The sequence below is a fragment of the Diaporthe amygdali genome (genome assembly GCF_026229845.1).
Source record: "Diaporthe amygdali strain CAA958 chromosome Unknown NODE_6_length_1560011_cov_65_102424, whole genome shotgun sequence".
In the NCBI taxonomy this organism is placed as follows: Eukaryota; Fungi; Ascomycota; class Sordariomycetes; order Diaporthales; family Diaporthaceae; genus Diaporthe; species Diaporthe amygdali.
Window position 1 is genome coordinate 1,100,523 of NW_026517026.1, and position 13,845 is coordinate 1,114,367.

The 13,845-nt window shown below is 37.7% G+C and overlaps 1 protein-coding gene across 1 annotated transcript; it reads right to left on the bottom strand.

Moving 5' to 3' along the window:
- Nucleotides 1-9,187: 9,187 nt before the first annotated feature.
- J7T55_001092 (Aflatoxin biosynthesis regulatory protein) lies at nucleotides 9,188-13,828 on the bottom strand (the record flags this gene model as incomplete). The annotated part of the gene is made up of 14 exons (XM_053140373.1): nucleotides 9,188-9,420; nucleotides 9,497-9,567; nucleotides 9,629-9,776; nucleotides 9,835-9,871; nucleotides 9,945-10,007; nucleotides 10,154-10,218; nucleotides 10,283-10,355; nucleotides 10,414-10,443; nucleotides 10,571-10,713; nucleotides 10,788-11,142; nucleotides 11,414-11,438; nucleotides 12,258-12,927; nucleotides 13,033-13,058; nucleotides 13,143-13,828. The coding sequence occupies 14 exons, from the start codon at nucleotides 13,826-13,828 to the stop codon at nucleotides 9,188-9,190; spliced, it is 2,625 nt and encodes an 874-aa protein (XP_052996738.1).
- Nucleotides 13,829-13,845: the final 17 nt, after the last annotated feature.

Sequence of the window (13,845 nt, forward strand, 5' to 3'; positions counted from 1 at the left end):
ATAGTGATGAAATGTTTCAGGAGTACAGCGTGTTTTGGAAATTTTCATTTTGAAATTACAGATCTTCGAATAGGGACACCTAAATTGACACAGTCCAACATAACTCATTCTCTCGCTCACCGCTTGATAACAAATGTTCTGCAGCGTGAATATTGCAGTCTCAATAGTGTTGTTTACATTGAAACTTATGACAAGAGAAGGGCTTCATCTCATCATGTTGCTTCTTTCCACCCATGTCTGAATGAGGACTTGGACAGATGCTACGACGTTGAAGCTCTTTTCGTCGGACAAGAGAATCACATAGGTAGCCTGAACAGCCTCCGAGCTACTATGCGATTGAGAAGTTGAAGCCCACTTCATTTATTCTCCTTGATGAAAGATAAAACTATTTTTGAGATTATTAACCCTTAAGGCTTTCGTATATTAAGGTAGCTCAAATGCGAATTCGACGAGCGTTTACATATACATAATCATACACAACCCTCTTCATCACCGATCCTCATGGACGGACATCTCCTCGCTTGTCCTTGCGTAAGCGTTGTTGCTTTCCGGAGCTGACTTAATTGACATGCTCGACTGCTGGAGGTCTTCCCCCGAGTTCCCATATCTTCCCAGATGCAAGCTCCCTATTGGAGCAATTATAGTATATTCGTCTGTGGTGTTATAAGTCTAAGTCTGAAAGGGTTAGCCTAAAGGGCAGAATAGCTATTTGAGTGGTCCAACCCTAACCCATATACCCTACTGCAATAAATACCAGGCATTAAAAAAGTCTCAATATCCTTATCGAATAATCATCATCAATCATCAAGCAAATTTCCATCATCAAATCCTTACTACCTAATCCCCTTCATAGCTAAATCATAATAATAGAATTCATCAAATACTCGTCAAGCAAGCAAAAGTCCATCACTCAAAACAACATTATCTCAAATATCAGTACCCATTCTTCCTACTATAGTCAATAAACCAAAGAAAAATCTAACAACAAGCTGCAAATATCCTTATCCTCATTCTCCTCGTTCTCCTCGTAATCCTCCTTATCAGCAGCAACATTAACAGGTTTTTCAACAGGTTTCTTAACAGGCTTCTCAACAAGCTTCTTAACAGGCTTCTCAACAGGCTTCTCAATACGCTTCTTTTTATCCTCCTATTAGTGTAACAGGTTTCCCTACTATTCCAGAAAAGCAAGTTTATCGGCCAGCTTAATCACAAGCGATAATGCCTTACTAACTATATTCACAAAATATTAACCTATTAAGATAATTCCCTTTTTTTAATTCTTAAAGATTTAAAGCTAATTCTTAAGTAATTTAACCTCCTTCTTAAGCTATTCAACAATTCCAATCTCACTCTTAAACTATTTATTTTCCTTTTTAACCTTTACAATTTAGCAAGCCGCCTACTAGTATAGCTTATTCTTTTCGCAAACTTCCTTTTAAAAATTCTCCATAATCGCCTACTAACTAGCAATTATTAATAAAAGCTGCTTATTACACTTACCAAGTTTTTTTACATAATCTTTTATCTTTCAATATTTCTTTTTATTAATAGTGCTACCCTAAACGGAAAAAGAAGGGCTTGTTTTAAGCTTTCGCTTCTTAAGATTTAGTGCAAATAAGTTAACAGTTAAGTGCTTTATCTTAGCAGCTAAAATGCCCAGGTTTTTAAATTTAGTAATTTTAGCTAAGTCCTTAATTATAATAGTGCTAGCTTTTAAATCCTATATTAAGTCCTAATCCTTATCTTCATCCTCTTTAATAGCCTATTGCGAATTTCTAAATAACTTAGGAGCGTTATCTTCCTTATCTGCAATAAGCATATTTTAATTAATACTCTAAATAAGGTTTACAGCTTTTCCTTTTTACTAGTAGGAAACTGCTATCAGAAAATAGATAAAGCGCTTAGCAATTTAATGAATAGCTAGATTAAATTTATCAAAAATTTTCTCATACCAAAAAATAATCGTATTTTTAGGTTTACAAACAAATCTTAGTAAAGAGTTATTATTTGGTTATATCGCCTAAGTAATAATAAGGGCTTTACAAAAAGCAGTAAATTTAGTGCCCTTAATATATCCGCAAGCCTTTATCGATTTAATAATTTTATACAACTCTCAAACAGTTTTAATAAAGCTAACTTAGTCATTTTATCAAGTAATTTTTAAAATTGTTTTAATAAATTAATTAGGCGAGTTTATTTGTATTTTAATTTTATTATATACCTTGCTTTTGTAAATAACTAGCTAAAAATCATCAAGCTTTTTTATAAATATAACGAATATTAGGCATAAACCATGATTTTTAAAAATATAAGCGGGTTGTTAATAGCTTTTTTTATTATCAAACTCTCAACAACAGTCAACCTCTTAATATAATAAGTTCTCGCTTTAGTAAGCTTCAATTGTTTAGCAAGTTTAGGTTTTAGCGTCAACTTTATAGCTTTTAAGGTTTTAATAAGCTTTAAAGCTTTTAAGTTTTTAACAAGTTTTAAATCCTTAAAATTCTTAATCAAATCTTAATAATGCTTAAAATCAGAAAGCTATAGCCACTTATTATTCTTAGTAGTTAATCCTTTTTATCAAATCAAATACTATAAAGCCTTTTTACCTCCTCATCAATCAAGTTGCTTTACCAGAATTTAATTAACTTCGCAATATTTAACATCTAAAGCAGCCAATATTTCGCTACCATAGTCAACAGATTTAGGCAAAAATAGTTATTAGTAAAATAGATTTTCCTAATTATTTTTATAAGGAAAAAAGTATTAAATACTAATAGTTGAGTGCACTTTTAAGGAAGGTGAAAAGTTAAAAGTATAAGCTAGGTTATTAACTTTAGTAAGTATAGTATAGGGTCCAAGCTTTAATAAAGTTAGCTTTTCTATACAAAAAAGCAGTTTATAGGCTTTACCTGTTTTTAGCCAAACTTTATTGCCTATTTCAAATTATACTTATTAGTACCTACAGTTATAGATTTTTTTAGCTTTAGCAGCTATAATATTTATTATTAATTAGGCATTTCGTTGCAAATATTAGCGTATAAAGTAAATCTCTGCTTATTTTTAGGAAAATAAATTCATTAGGCAATCAGCAGGTCCTTAAATCTTAAATCTAAATAGATATTTATACAAGCTAGCGTCCAGTATTCGAAAATATGTATTATTTAGATTCTACTATAAAGCAGGGATAACATCTATCCAAAAGTTATCTAGATATTTTGCAATATAGTATTAAAAAGCTAGTTTTATTAATTAATTCTTACATTTTAATTAACTATTTACTTACAGGTAATAAGCAGTTATTATTATAAGTTTTATTTTAAAGCTCTTTTACAGGCTAATCTAGAATTTAGAGAGGAATTTGGTATTTTAATCCGAGATAATTGCTTAAAGGCATAGCTAGTTGCTAAGTAATAGCTAATAGCTAAAGACAGAAGCTTAATCTTTAATAGTATACTTTTTATTACCGGAAATAAGTAATATATGCTTCAAAGTTTTACAGGTAATAGGCATTATAGCGTTAAACGTGTTATAGCTAGTTAAGTACTATAGCGTTCTAATAGCTAACACCTTAGGTAAGGCTACAACAAAGTTCAGACATATTATATACATCAGTTCTTTAAGGGCTTATATTAGCCTTAAATCTCTAATAAGTAGTTAATTATTATTCCATAGTTTACTACATTAAAAGCAATTTTGATAATAGTCCTTTATAAATCAACGCTTCTTCCGAAAATACAAGCCATTAAAAGCAACCATCATTCAATCACAGGCAAAATAATGATAATTGTTATAAGCATCTTAAAGAAATTTATATATTAGCAAAATAGAAATTACCAGCCTCTCTTTACCAGTTAAATCACAATTATAGAGAAGGCAGTTTATAAGGTGAAATAGGTGGCTAGGTTTTTAAGCTAAAACAACATCCTCATTATCCTTAAAAACATTGATTTTACACCTAGCAGAGCCTAGTATTTTGAAATCGTTAATTATATTTCTCCAAATACAGTTATTTTTATACCCTTAAGCAAAACATAAACACATATTATCTATCATCTATACCTTAGCCAAGCTAAGCACTAGATTATTAGCATTAGTATCAACTAGAAGCAGCTCATTAAAAAGCTAATCTAGCACAGGCGGCTCATTTTTTGCTTTAGCAATCTCATCACTAACAAATACTAGTTGAGATAGTATATCAGGGATGAGATTTAGATGTTCAAGCAGATAAACGATATCTAGATTATATACGTTAAGATAAATAGCAGCGTTAATAAGATAGCGGTTTGCACAGTTTGTTAAAGTTGTATTTAACAAAGAATAGTTTACAATTCCCTTTATAAACTTATAGTTAGTAAGAATAATGATTGTATATTAATTACTAACAAGAGTAGTTTGTAATTGTTTATATACCTAAACAAGACATACCACTTCAAATTCAAAAGGGCTATAGTTAAGTTTAAGTTTAAAAAGATAGCAGCTAAGAAATATAATAAGCTTTATAACATATACCAAAACAGAGTCTTCATAAATCTATTTAAAATTATTTGCCAAATAGAAAAGCATAATTCTAAAGCTACGCTGCAGGCTTTTATTTACCTGTAGGAATAATTGTTTTTCTGGATCAGTATAGTACAAGCGTAGTTTATTATATAGGTAGAATTAAATGGCGTTAAAAGATTGCAGTTCTTTAGAGGTTAGGCGTAGACTTGTTAATATTATATAGTATTGCTGTTAACCACGATTTTTTATATTAAAACGTCCAGTTTTCCATCCCTTGGCTAAAAGTAATGTCTTAAGTTTTTGTAATAGTTCTACAAGCTAAGTAAAGTATAGAATCATTAGGCGAAGAAATCTAGCAGCTCCCAAATAAGTCTCAAAAGCTTTCAAATTTCGCAGAAATTCAAGTACGCAAAAGGCTTAAGTATAATCTTTTATAGTAAAAAGTCTAAGGGTATCAATATAAAATTCTAAAAGTTTAACTAATTCAAACCTAATATAGGATTTTTCAAGCAAAAGTAAAAGCTTATTCTTTTCAAAAAAAAAAAAAAGATTTTATTTAAATGTTAAAAGTGCTTTTTAAATAAATCCAAAAAGATCATAATATTGTCAATAAATGCTTTACAAAAATATTAGTAGGGCTTGAGAATCCTGTTTATGAATTGTTAAGCATAAGCTAGCGAGTTGTGATAGCTTATTAAAGCAACCTTAAATCTTTTAAATCCTCAATAATTAATCAAAGTAAAACAACTTTAATACAGCGAATAAATAAATAACTAAAAGAAAAACTTTATAGCGTTAATAACAGTCATCCATTATTTTCCATATAAAAAGTTAACTACATTAGATTATAAAGGTAATAGATAATAATCTAGTATAGTTTATTTATTTAAGGGTTTTAAGTTTACCACTACTCGCCTTTTTTTTTCGCTATATATAGTTTACCAGACAACGAAAACTGGTAAGGTAAAGGGGTATACTTTGTTTGCAAATTCTATTCAGCCTTAATTATATAAAGTATTAAAATATTTATCTAGTAGTTGTTTATTTTATTTAAATACTAAATAGTATCAGCAATTAAGTTTAGTATTTTGCTATTTGTTTATAAGCAGCACTTTTATTATCTATTCCTTATGTATTTTAATAAGTCCAAAGTCTTACCACACTTTTAAATACTTATTGTATACCTTTTGTAGTTTTATTGCTTTTGCCTTGTCTATTGTATTAATATAAGCTCTAGTATTTATTTTAATCATCAAAACATCCTTAAGTGCTAAAAGTCTAAAAAAGCATTATTTTAAAAGTCTTATAGCACCTTAAAGTTCTATACTAAGCTTTTCATTTAAATCAACCAAATCAATTATTTAGCAGACTGCATTAGTAAATAGAGTTAGCAATAAAGGATTAATTTATAAAAGTACCGTCTTTATATTACCGCTTCTAAGCTTAGTAATATAAAAAAATAGTTTAAACTTGGCTCCTATAAAAGGAAATAGAGCCTTAATATTCAAAAATCCCATAATAGCAAAATTAACATTTTAGTTTTCTACAGCTAATAAAGTTAAAGTTATTACAAATTAAATATTCCCTGCTCTTATAATATAGGCTAATACTTAAAAAATTTTAAACTAATTTATAATAAAGTAAGCGTTATCTTTATATTCAGTTATTATACTAAAGCGAATACTTTGCAAAATTTATACTATATCCTTAGATAAATTATAAAGCTGGATAATATATAGCGTAGTTATATTGATAATAGTATTTAGCGCTATAGGATATTAGGTAGTAAATATAAACAGATATCCTTATAGTAAATTAATATAATATACAGGGATTTGTAAAAATTAACTAGGTCAGAGTCAAACCTTCTCCTTAATAGTAACTTTTTATACCACAAATTTAAGGCTTGCCTTATAAGTTATAAAGAGAATTTAAAAGTAATTGTTAGGAAACTTTAGCTGATTTTTACCATAGTCAATAACAACGTTTTAAAGGCGGAGCTAGTTGTTAGTTAACAGATAGCTAGCCTCCAGGCTATTGATAATTTACGCTTTAGCAGTTTCTATAAAAACCCCTGAAGAGTTATTAAGCTTAATTCCTGGAGTATAGAACAAGAACTTAGCTTTCTGCTTTAGCAAAATAAGTCTCCCGCTAACGCTTTTAACTGTTTTAGGAATATTAGCGTTGAAAATGTAGTAGTTTGGGAAGTGAATTTCCAGAAACTATTAGTTAACTAAGGATTTACTAGCCCTAGTATCCGCACAAATACTAACTTCTAAGGCATTCAGCTAAGAATAAATATTAATCTGCAGATATCAAAAGCCTCCCATAGCTAGGGTATCCATCTCGCTTTCCATCAGTTTTGCCTAAATAATATTCCCATCAGTATAAATAATTCTAATAGTTTTGGCTAGCAGATAAGCTGTATCAGTCTTTAAGCGCCTTTAAAGCTCTTTTTGAATATTTTTTCCAGTTGGAGTGTAGTTCTTTAAATGCTTAAATAAAACATTACAGGACAAAAATTTAGTATCACAGTATATACAGGTTCTTTATATAGATAGCAACAGCTTAGTCAACAAACTCACCTTAGGTGTAAATACCATCTTTAATAATATATATAATAAATAAAAGCGTAAAAAGCTCCACAAAAAGTTAAATACTAACTCTGCCTAAAAATTTTATTTATTATTAGCTTTTAAAACAACATTATTCGCACTATTATTTTAATAATAATCCTGCTAATTATTACAGCTGCGGCTTTGGTTACAATCTCAACTACAATCTTAATTATAATTTTAACCGCAGCCTTAATCATAATTACATCCTCAATCACAATTACAACCACAGTCTTAATTGTTTTAATCTCTAGAATGTTAGCAATCATCACGGTCAGGACAGCGTTTGTTATTTGCACAAGAGTATTAACTATCCCAATCTCTATCTTTTCAGTTATTATCATACCTCTTATCATAGCCTCCGCCTCTGTTATCTCTATCCCTCCATAAAGAGTAACTTGCAGCATATCATTTATCACAGCAGCTCAATCCTCCAGCGTATCGAAAATTATATTTAGTCTTGCTATTTTATATTTTTTAAAAATAATAGTAAGGGTGCTAGTAATTGGTAGCAGCAAAAAATAAAGTTCTAAACTCTTCCATCAACTACATATACTATTCCATAGTTTAACCTCTACAGGGAGGTTACAAATACTGCTAGATGTTAAAGTCTATACCCAACTAGATATTAGTTATCACTCCACGCCAATTATTATTAAACCAATCCAAAGTTCCTATTACTCTAGCATAACATAACTTTTTCTAAATAAATTTATATAAATTATACTTATCGTTTAAAAAATCTTGCAGGTAAAAGTTTATTACTTAAAATTTCTATATAGCACATCTAAAATCTATTACAAAACAGGTCTCTATAGCCTTTATAATACCTTCCAGGCTAGCACATCAAAATTAATAGCAGCAAACTACTAAGGTTTCATTAGTCCACCAGATCACGGCAAATCCTTAAAGCAAGGTAAAGAAGATATTAACAAGCTGCTCCTCAACATCATCACAAGTTGCCTCATTATCCATAAAGGTATTAAGGCAATCCCAAAAAGTCCAAATATTAGTATAAATAAAATCCTTTCCAATAATAACCACCCTAACATTAGTAAAATCTAAATACTCAGGGTTAAAAACTCCAATCTCCTCTCACTTTAACTTTCAAAAGCCTAAATTCTGCAAAGTACCAATTTCTTATATCCTCTATCGATAACATCAACATACATCCTCCTCATCCTTATCCAAGAATACAAAAAAGTCTCAAACATCCCCTTCACAGCAGCCTCAAGCTTTTCCATCATCACAAAGCAAATCTAAGTTTTAAACACAGCCAGCAGCAGCAGCTCGCCAGTCCGCAGCAATACACAAAAGCATATTTAACTAAATTCCTATTTATTAACATTAAAAGTTTAAATAGCTATTAAGAATAAACAGCAAAAAATTAAAGTTAGTTAGTAAAATAAAACAAGCCTCTATAGTTTTAAAGCGTTCCTAAAGGTTTTAAGCCCCTCCAGCGGCCAATAACTCGCTACCCAAAGCCATACCGAATAACGAAAGTAATCTAATAAGTTGCTATTGCCCTAACGCAAATACTAGTTAATATCTGCAGAGCATACCTGCCAATAACATTAGTGCTAAAACTCAAGTAGGTAAGTTTAGGGCAAATGCAGCCAGTTTATTTTTCAACCTCATTCGCACGGATGTCAAATAATTCTCGAGAAGGGCCTTAAGCTTGCAAGCGCTCATCAGCGTTCTCTAAAATCAAAATTCCAACAAATAACAAGTTTTCAAGCCATATCAAAGGCAGCTTAAAAGCTCATCAACAAGGAATTCAACGTTCAGTAATACTCCGCGCGGATATCTCGCAGTAGAGTTCTACCGGCTCTGCGCCTCGGAATTCCGGCATCAGGAGTTCAACAGCTTCGCAAAGAAGTCCTTGCAGTTTAATTAATAGTGAATTTAATAGTCCTAGTAATGCTTTTCAGCATCTAGTAATGCTTTACAGCGTTAAGCAGTTATAGCTACCATTTATTAGAGCAATTATAGTGTATTCGTTTATAGTGTTGTAAGTTTAAATTTGAGAGGGTTGGCCTGAAGGGCAGAATAGCTATTTAAGTGGTCTAACCCTAACCCGTATGCCCTGCTGCAACACTCCCAGGCACGAGGCTGCCCGGGTGAGCATCTCCTACCACACCTTCGAAGCTCCTTACGTGCGGGTGCCCTGGAATAGACGGATTCCCTACGAGAGTCGTAAATCCAGTTCCGCGAGATTTTGGCACGCCCCAAGGTTTATCTCGATAATCTGGTGTAGCGGGTTCCTTTTGAGTGATCCAATTGACAACGGCAGCGCAAATGAAGACTAGGCCCAATGGTCAGTTTCACACAGATTTCTCTTTCGATTCTTCGACTGCGGTTTAAATCCTTGAATGCCTTACCATCGATCCTGCAGAGCATGAGACACAGCCACGCGGCTTGTCCATCATAGGCAATTGATAAACCCAGGTTCCTGGGATTTATAAGATACGGTGCAAGACTATGAGTTGTTATAATGTAGGTTGAATACTCACAGTGAGGTCGCCGTCAACGCTATTACTGAACCGAGGAATGTCCGTCGCGCAAGGTTATAGAGGCGCTTGACACTATGATCTGTGTCCTGGCCGGCTCGTCTGGGACAGGCTATTGCTTTTATTCTATTCGTTCCTGCTGGCTTCAATTCTAGAAGTCTCGTGTGAGTTTGAGAGGAGGGGCCGCAATTGGAGGTAGAATAGCTCACTGATTAATGGATATAGGAACCACCATGTGAGCCATAGCTAAGTGATACAACCATTAGTCCTGAATAAACACTTCTCTGCCTCGCAACGGCGCGAATCAGAAAACACTTACGTTGATCACAATATCACACGCAAAAGCTGCAGCAAGGAATTGCTGGCGTATTCCGATAATACACTACAGTGACCCAGAGTCAGCTGTCAACGCGTCAAGTATAAATTTGTAGAGCCCAATAAAAATTCTCCAGCCTGCTTGTGAGGCGATCTGAGGACAATTATATCAAAGTGTCCTTGAGAAGTCAAACTTTTCTGAAAGCTACTTACAATGCCGGAATTGTCGTGGCTAATGTGGAAGACAACATAAACTGGAAGCCAAGCGACGTAGCACACTATGGGTTGCTCTTGTTAGGGAACTTAAACACGCAGTATGCCTAAGATGGATTCGATACATACCCAACACAGCGGCAAGGTTGAAGAGGTAGAGCTTGGACTTGAGTCGACCACGCCCACAGCCTCTTATCACCCACTATGACGGTTAGATTACTTGAGCTCTCGTGACACGAAGGCAGAAAGCTTGAACATACAAGGCGCTCCACGAGGAGAAGATAGATCAGCTAGTTACAGTCAGCCATTGGATGAACGCCTGTCTGGCGCTATCCGGATTCAAGGCAACGTACCGCCTTCGGCGAAGTGTCAGCCACTCAGTGTTCATGAATCATATGGCTTTGCGTGGTGTCATACCTTGCTGATGAAATAGCCAATTACGCAAACGTATGAAGCGGCTTTACAGGCGTGAGCGTCGGTATTCAGGTCGAAGCCACCGAATTGAAGCACTGAGGAGGTGGCAGAAAACAGCCACGAGTCGGTGAAAAGGGCGAGTATCACTACGGTTGGATGATTAGCGACCAACCCTAGGGACAACTCATCCCTGGTCATCAACGGCTGGGAAAAAACTCACGACAGTCAGTGTAAGACACATTACGCCATTGCGATATTTGTTGATATCGTTGCCCTGTAGCCAGTCTCAGCCACAGCTTATTGAGCCGCCTTTCTATCCGGTCTAACCCACCGAAGAAGTGGAACACAACGCTCGTAGTCACAAGCGAAGTCAGCACGCTCGCAATGCTCCCAGGAAGAGTCTCTTCGAGGCGGAGGCCATGTCCAGATCCCAAGCTCATGCCGTTGTCCGCGCGTGACGCAAGGCCTCCTATCAGGGGCGGCGCCATCACCGAGCCGGCCAGCTCCAGGCGAGGGCAGAGGAGGAAAGGAAACCGGAATTTCAAGAATCTCGCTTGAACGGGTGGGCCGGTTGCCTGTCAGGTCCTGTCGATGTCATGAGGCTTCGAGACACGCAGCTTGCGGGGAGGGTTAGAATTGGCCAGGTGGAGAACAGTGTGGTGGGCGGCCGTTGGGACACCGAGCACATTTCACACATTTCCGCCAGACGCTTTTCCGATGCCAAAGTTCCGGGTACCAAGGGCGTAGGCTACCCATCGAGGTCACCGCATTTTGGCTTTGGCGACTCGTGCATGTGTGATGGTTCCTCGAACTAGCCACGCTGAGTGGACGGAACGATAGACTCACATCCGTGCCAAAGCTTATTCGAAAGCTAGTTCAAGGTAGCACCATTGAGACGTACAGAATGGATGTCACGTGTATTTCATAAAGCTCCACATCAAAAGGCGATCTATCGGAACAAAATTTCATCTCAAGATCTTGCTGAGCATCCCCACTCATCGGTGTATTAGCTCCAGTGTGTCCCCCATATTGCAAGGTTCAAAGTGTACTTCCTTTACAGGCAAAATAACTTGCTCTGTGGTTACCATATGCGCTTTCACAATATAGTTGCCCCATCTGAGCCTTGTGTCTTGCTTCCATGCCTCAGAACGAACACCTGAGTATGCTCAGCCTTCCTTGAGTACTATTTGAGATACAGTGTCTGAGCAAAGAGACATCGCTTTCCGACCGGCCTTGAATCCCCGAAGGGATAACAAAGCAACAGATAGTGATCTTTGGGACGGTTTTCCTGGGTCTCAGATACTCGAAGAGTAGCCGACGAGGGCTGTTGTCTGCAGCCTCCGCCAAGTCTGTAGGAGTGTTGGTCAACAACCGCAAAAGAATGAGAATGGGCAGACGCATGGCCAATGTATCATCCTCGCGCAGCACTCCCTACCGTGGCGCTCTATGGCTCCAACGAGGCCTAGTATTCAATCGATATTTTGTCCTTAGCGTCTCATTGTATATTGCATTAAAGGAAATGGGATAGGCGACACAAATGTAATACAAGGCACAGACACTTCGATGCATGTCTTCGCTAGTCGGTAACAGCGTTGACAATTGAAGCAACGGACTCATACTGGCTTTACCATGCTATAGATAACCCTTGGGATAGATCTCCCTTCACAGTCTTGCACCCATTGAAGCTAACCACGCCTTCGTCTCATCAATACCCAGAGCAGAAGTTAGCAACATCTTCCCGAACGACTCGAAATCACCCGCTTCGGCATCTCGCAAGGTACTCCTCACAGCACCCCTGCGAACAACATAGTGTTTCCTATCACGCCAAGCAGCCGCGAATTCGACAGCGTCCCCTGCCTCCCAGAGATGTGCCGACAGCGTCCAGCACTGGCGCAGGAGTTCTTGGTCGCCGCAACGCCTGGCCGGCGGCCGCCCAGTGAGCATTTTCCATATGTGCACGAAGAAGGAGGCGACGAGGAATGTGCGCCGCGCGGACTCCTGGAATATCCACGCCTTCCAGAACTCCCGTGAAGGCGGCAACAGAGACAAACTGTCGGGACCCCCCGTGAGACTCTCCACTGGATCGGTGGCATCCCATGAAATGTGATCGTGGAGGGAGTGGATCGAGGACTCCAGCTCGCCGAACGTTGCGTCGGCCGATGATCGAGCTATTATATCGCCGTCAAAGAAGCGGATGGTCTGGTAGAGAAGTAGGGCTTGAGTGCGTGCTAGGGCGTCGAGAGGCCCTGGTTGTGACGGGGAGGCCAGGAGATCATCCACCTTGGTATCAATGCAACGCAGGACAACGCGCGCGTTGACTGTGTTTTTGGATGCGTGCAGCGCGCACGCAGAGATGGCGTCTGAGTTCAGAATTAGCTACTGACTTTTGCCACCATAATATTACTTGAGACCGCTCAAAATCTGACACTGCATATTTATAAGTCTGAATAGTTATCATTACTTACCCTGAATCACCCGAGGCATATTTTCCCTATACAATAGTGGATGACACCACGGAGTCTGATTCTCGAGGAGCATAGTCGCTGGTGCCGCTTTTATCCTGTCCATTGCATACGAGAAGTTGGTCTCCAGAGCAGTGTGGAGAGCTGCCAGGTCCATCCGTTTCGGTGCAGTAACTCCAAGTGGTGTTCTCAGTGCAATGTCCACACCCGTCGGCGTGCTGTCCGTGAAATCAAAGAAAAGGTTGGAGTCCACAGCTTCACTTCCAAATATTTCGCGATCATCTAGAGCGAGTGCCAAGCTCGGGGGTTGTGCGAGCTGTGTTGACTCGTTGAGGCCTTCTGCTGAGGTCCAAGGCAGCTCTGGATGCTGCAGACATGGTGCCTTCTGGCTGGGCCACAATTGGCCGAGGGCTTCTGTCTCATGAACCGGGTCGAGCAAACTAATAACAGTATCGTCTACATCGGCGACATGCGAGAGGAAATCCGATCCCAGGGCTGTCGGTGTCGCGGGCAGTGGATCAGTTGATGGCGCTTCAGACCGGGCTGCTCGGGCTGGGTAATGACAAGCAATCCCCCTCTGGGAACATCGGATGCAAGCCGGCTGCCTCTGGTCGCATCTTCGCTTCGCCTTTACACAGGCATGGCAGGACTTGCGCCGTGGCGGGGGGTCGTTGCGCTCCACTCTCGACCGCGACCGAGGCATGTTCGGGTACGTCGAGTTAAGCTCAAGGCTGACGGCTGAAGACCCACGCTGTGGGGAAATTGTGGAGGACGCCGTGCCAGCCTCAGCCGCTCCCATCCGCAGTCGTCCACAGA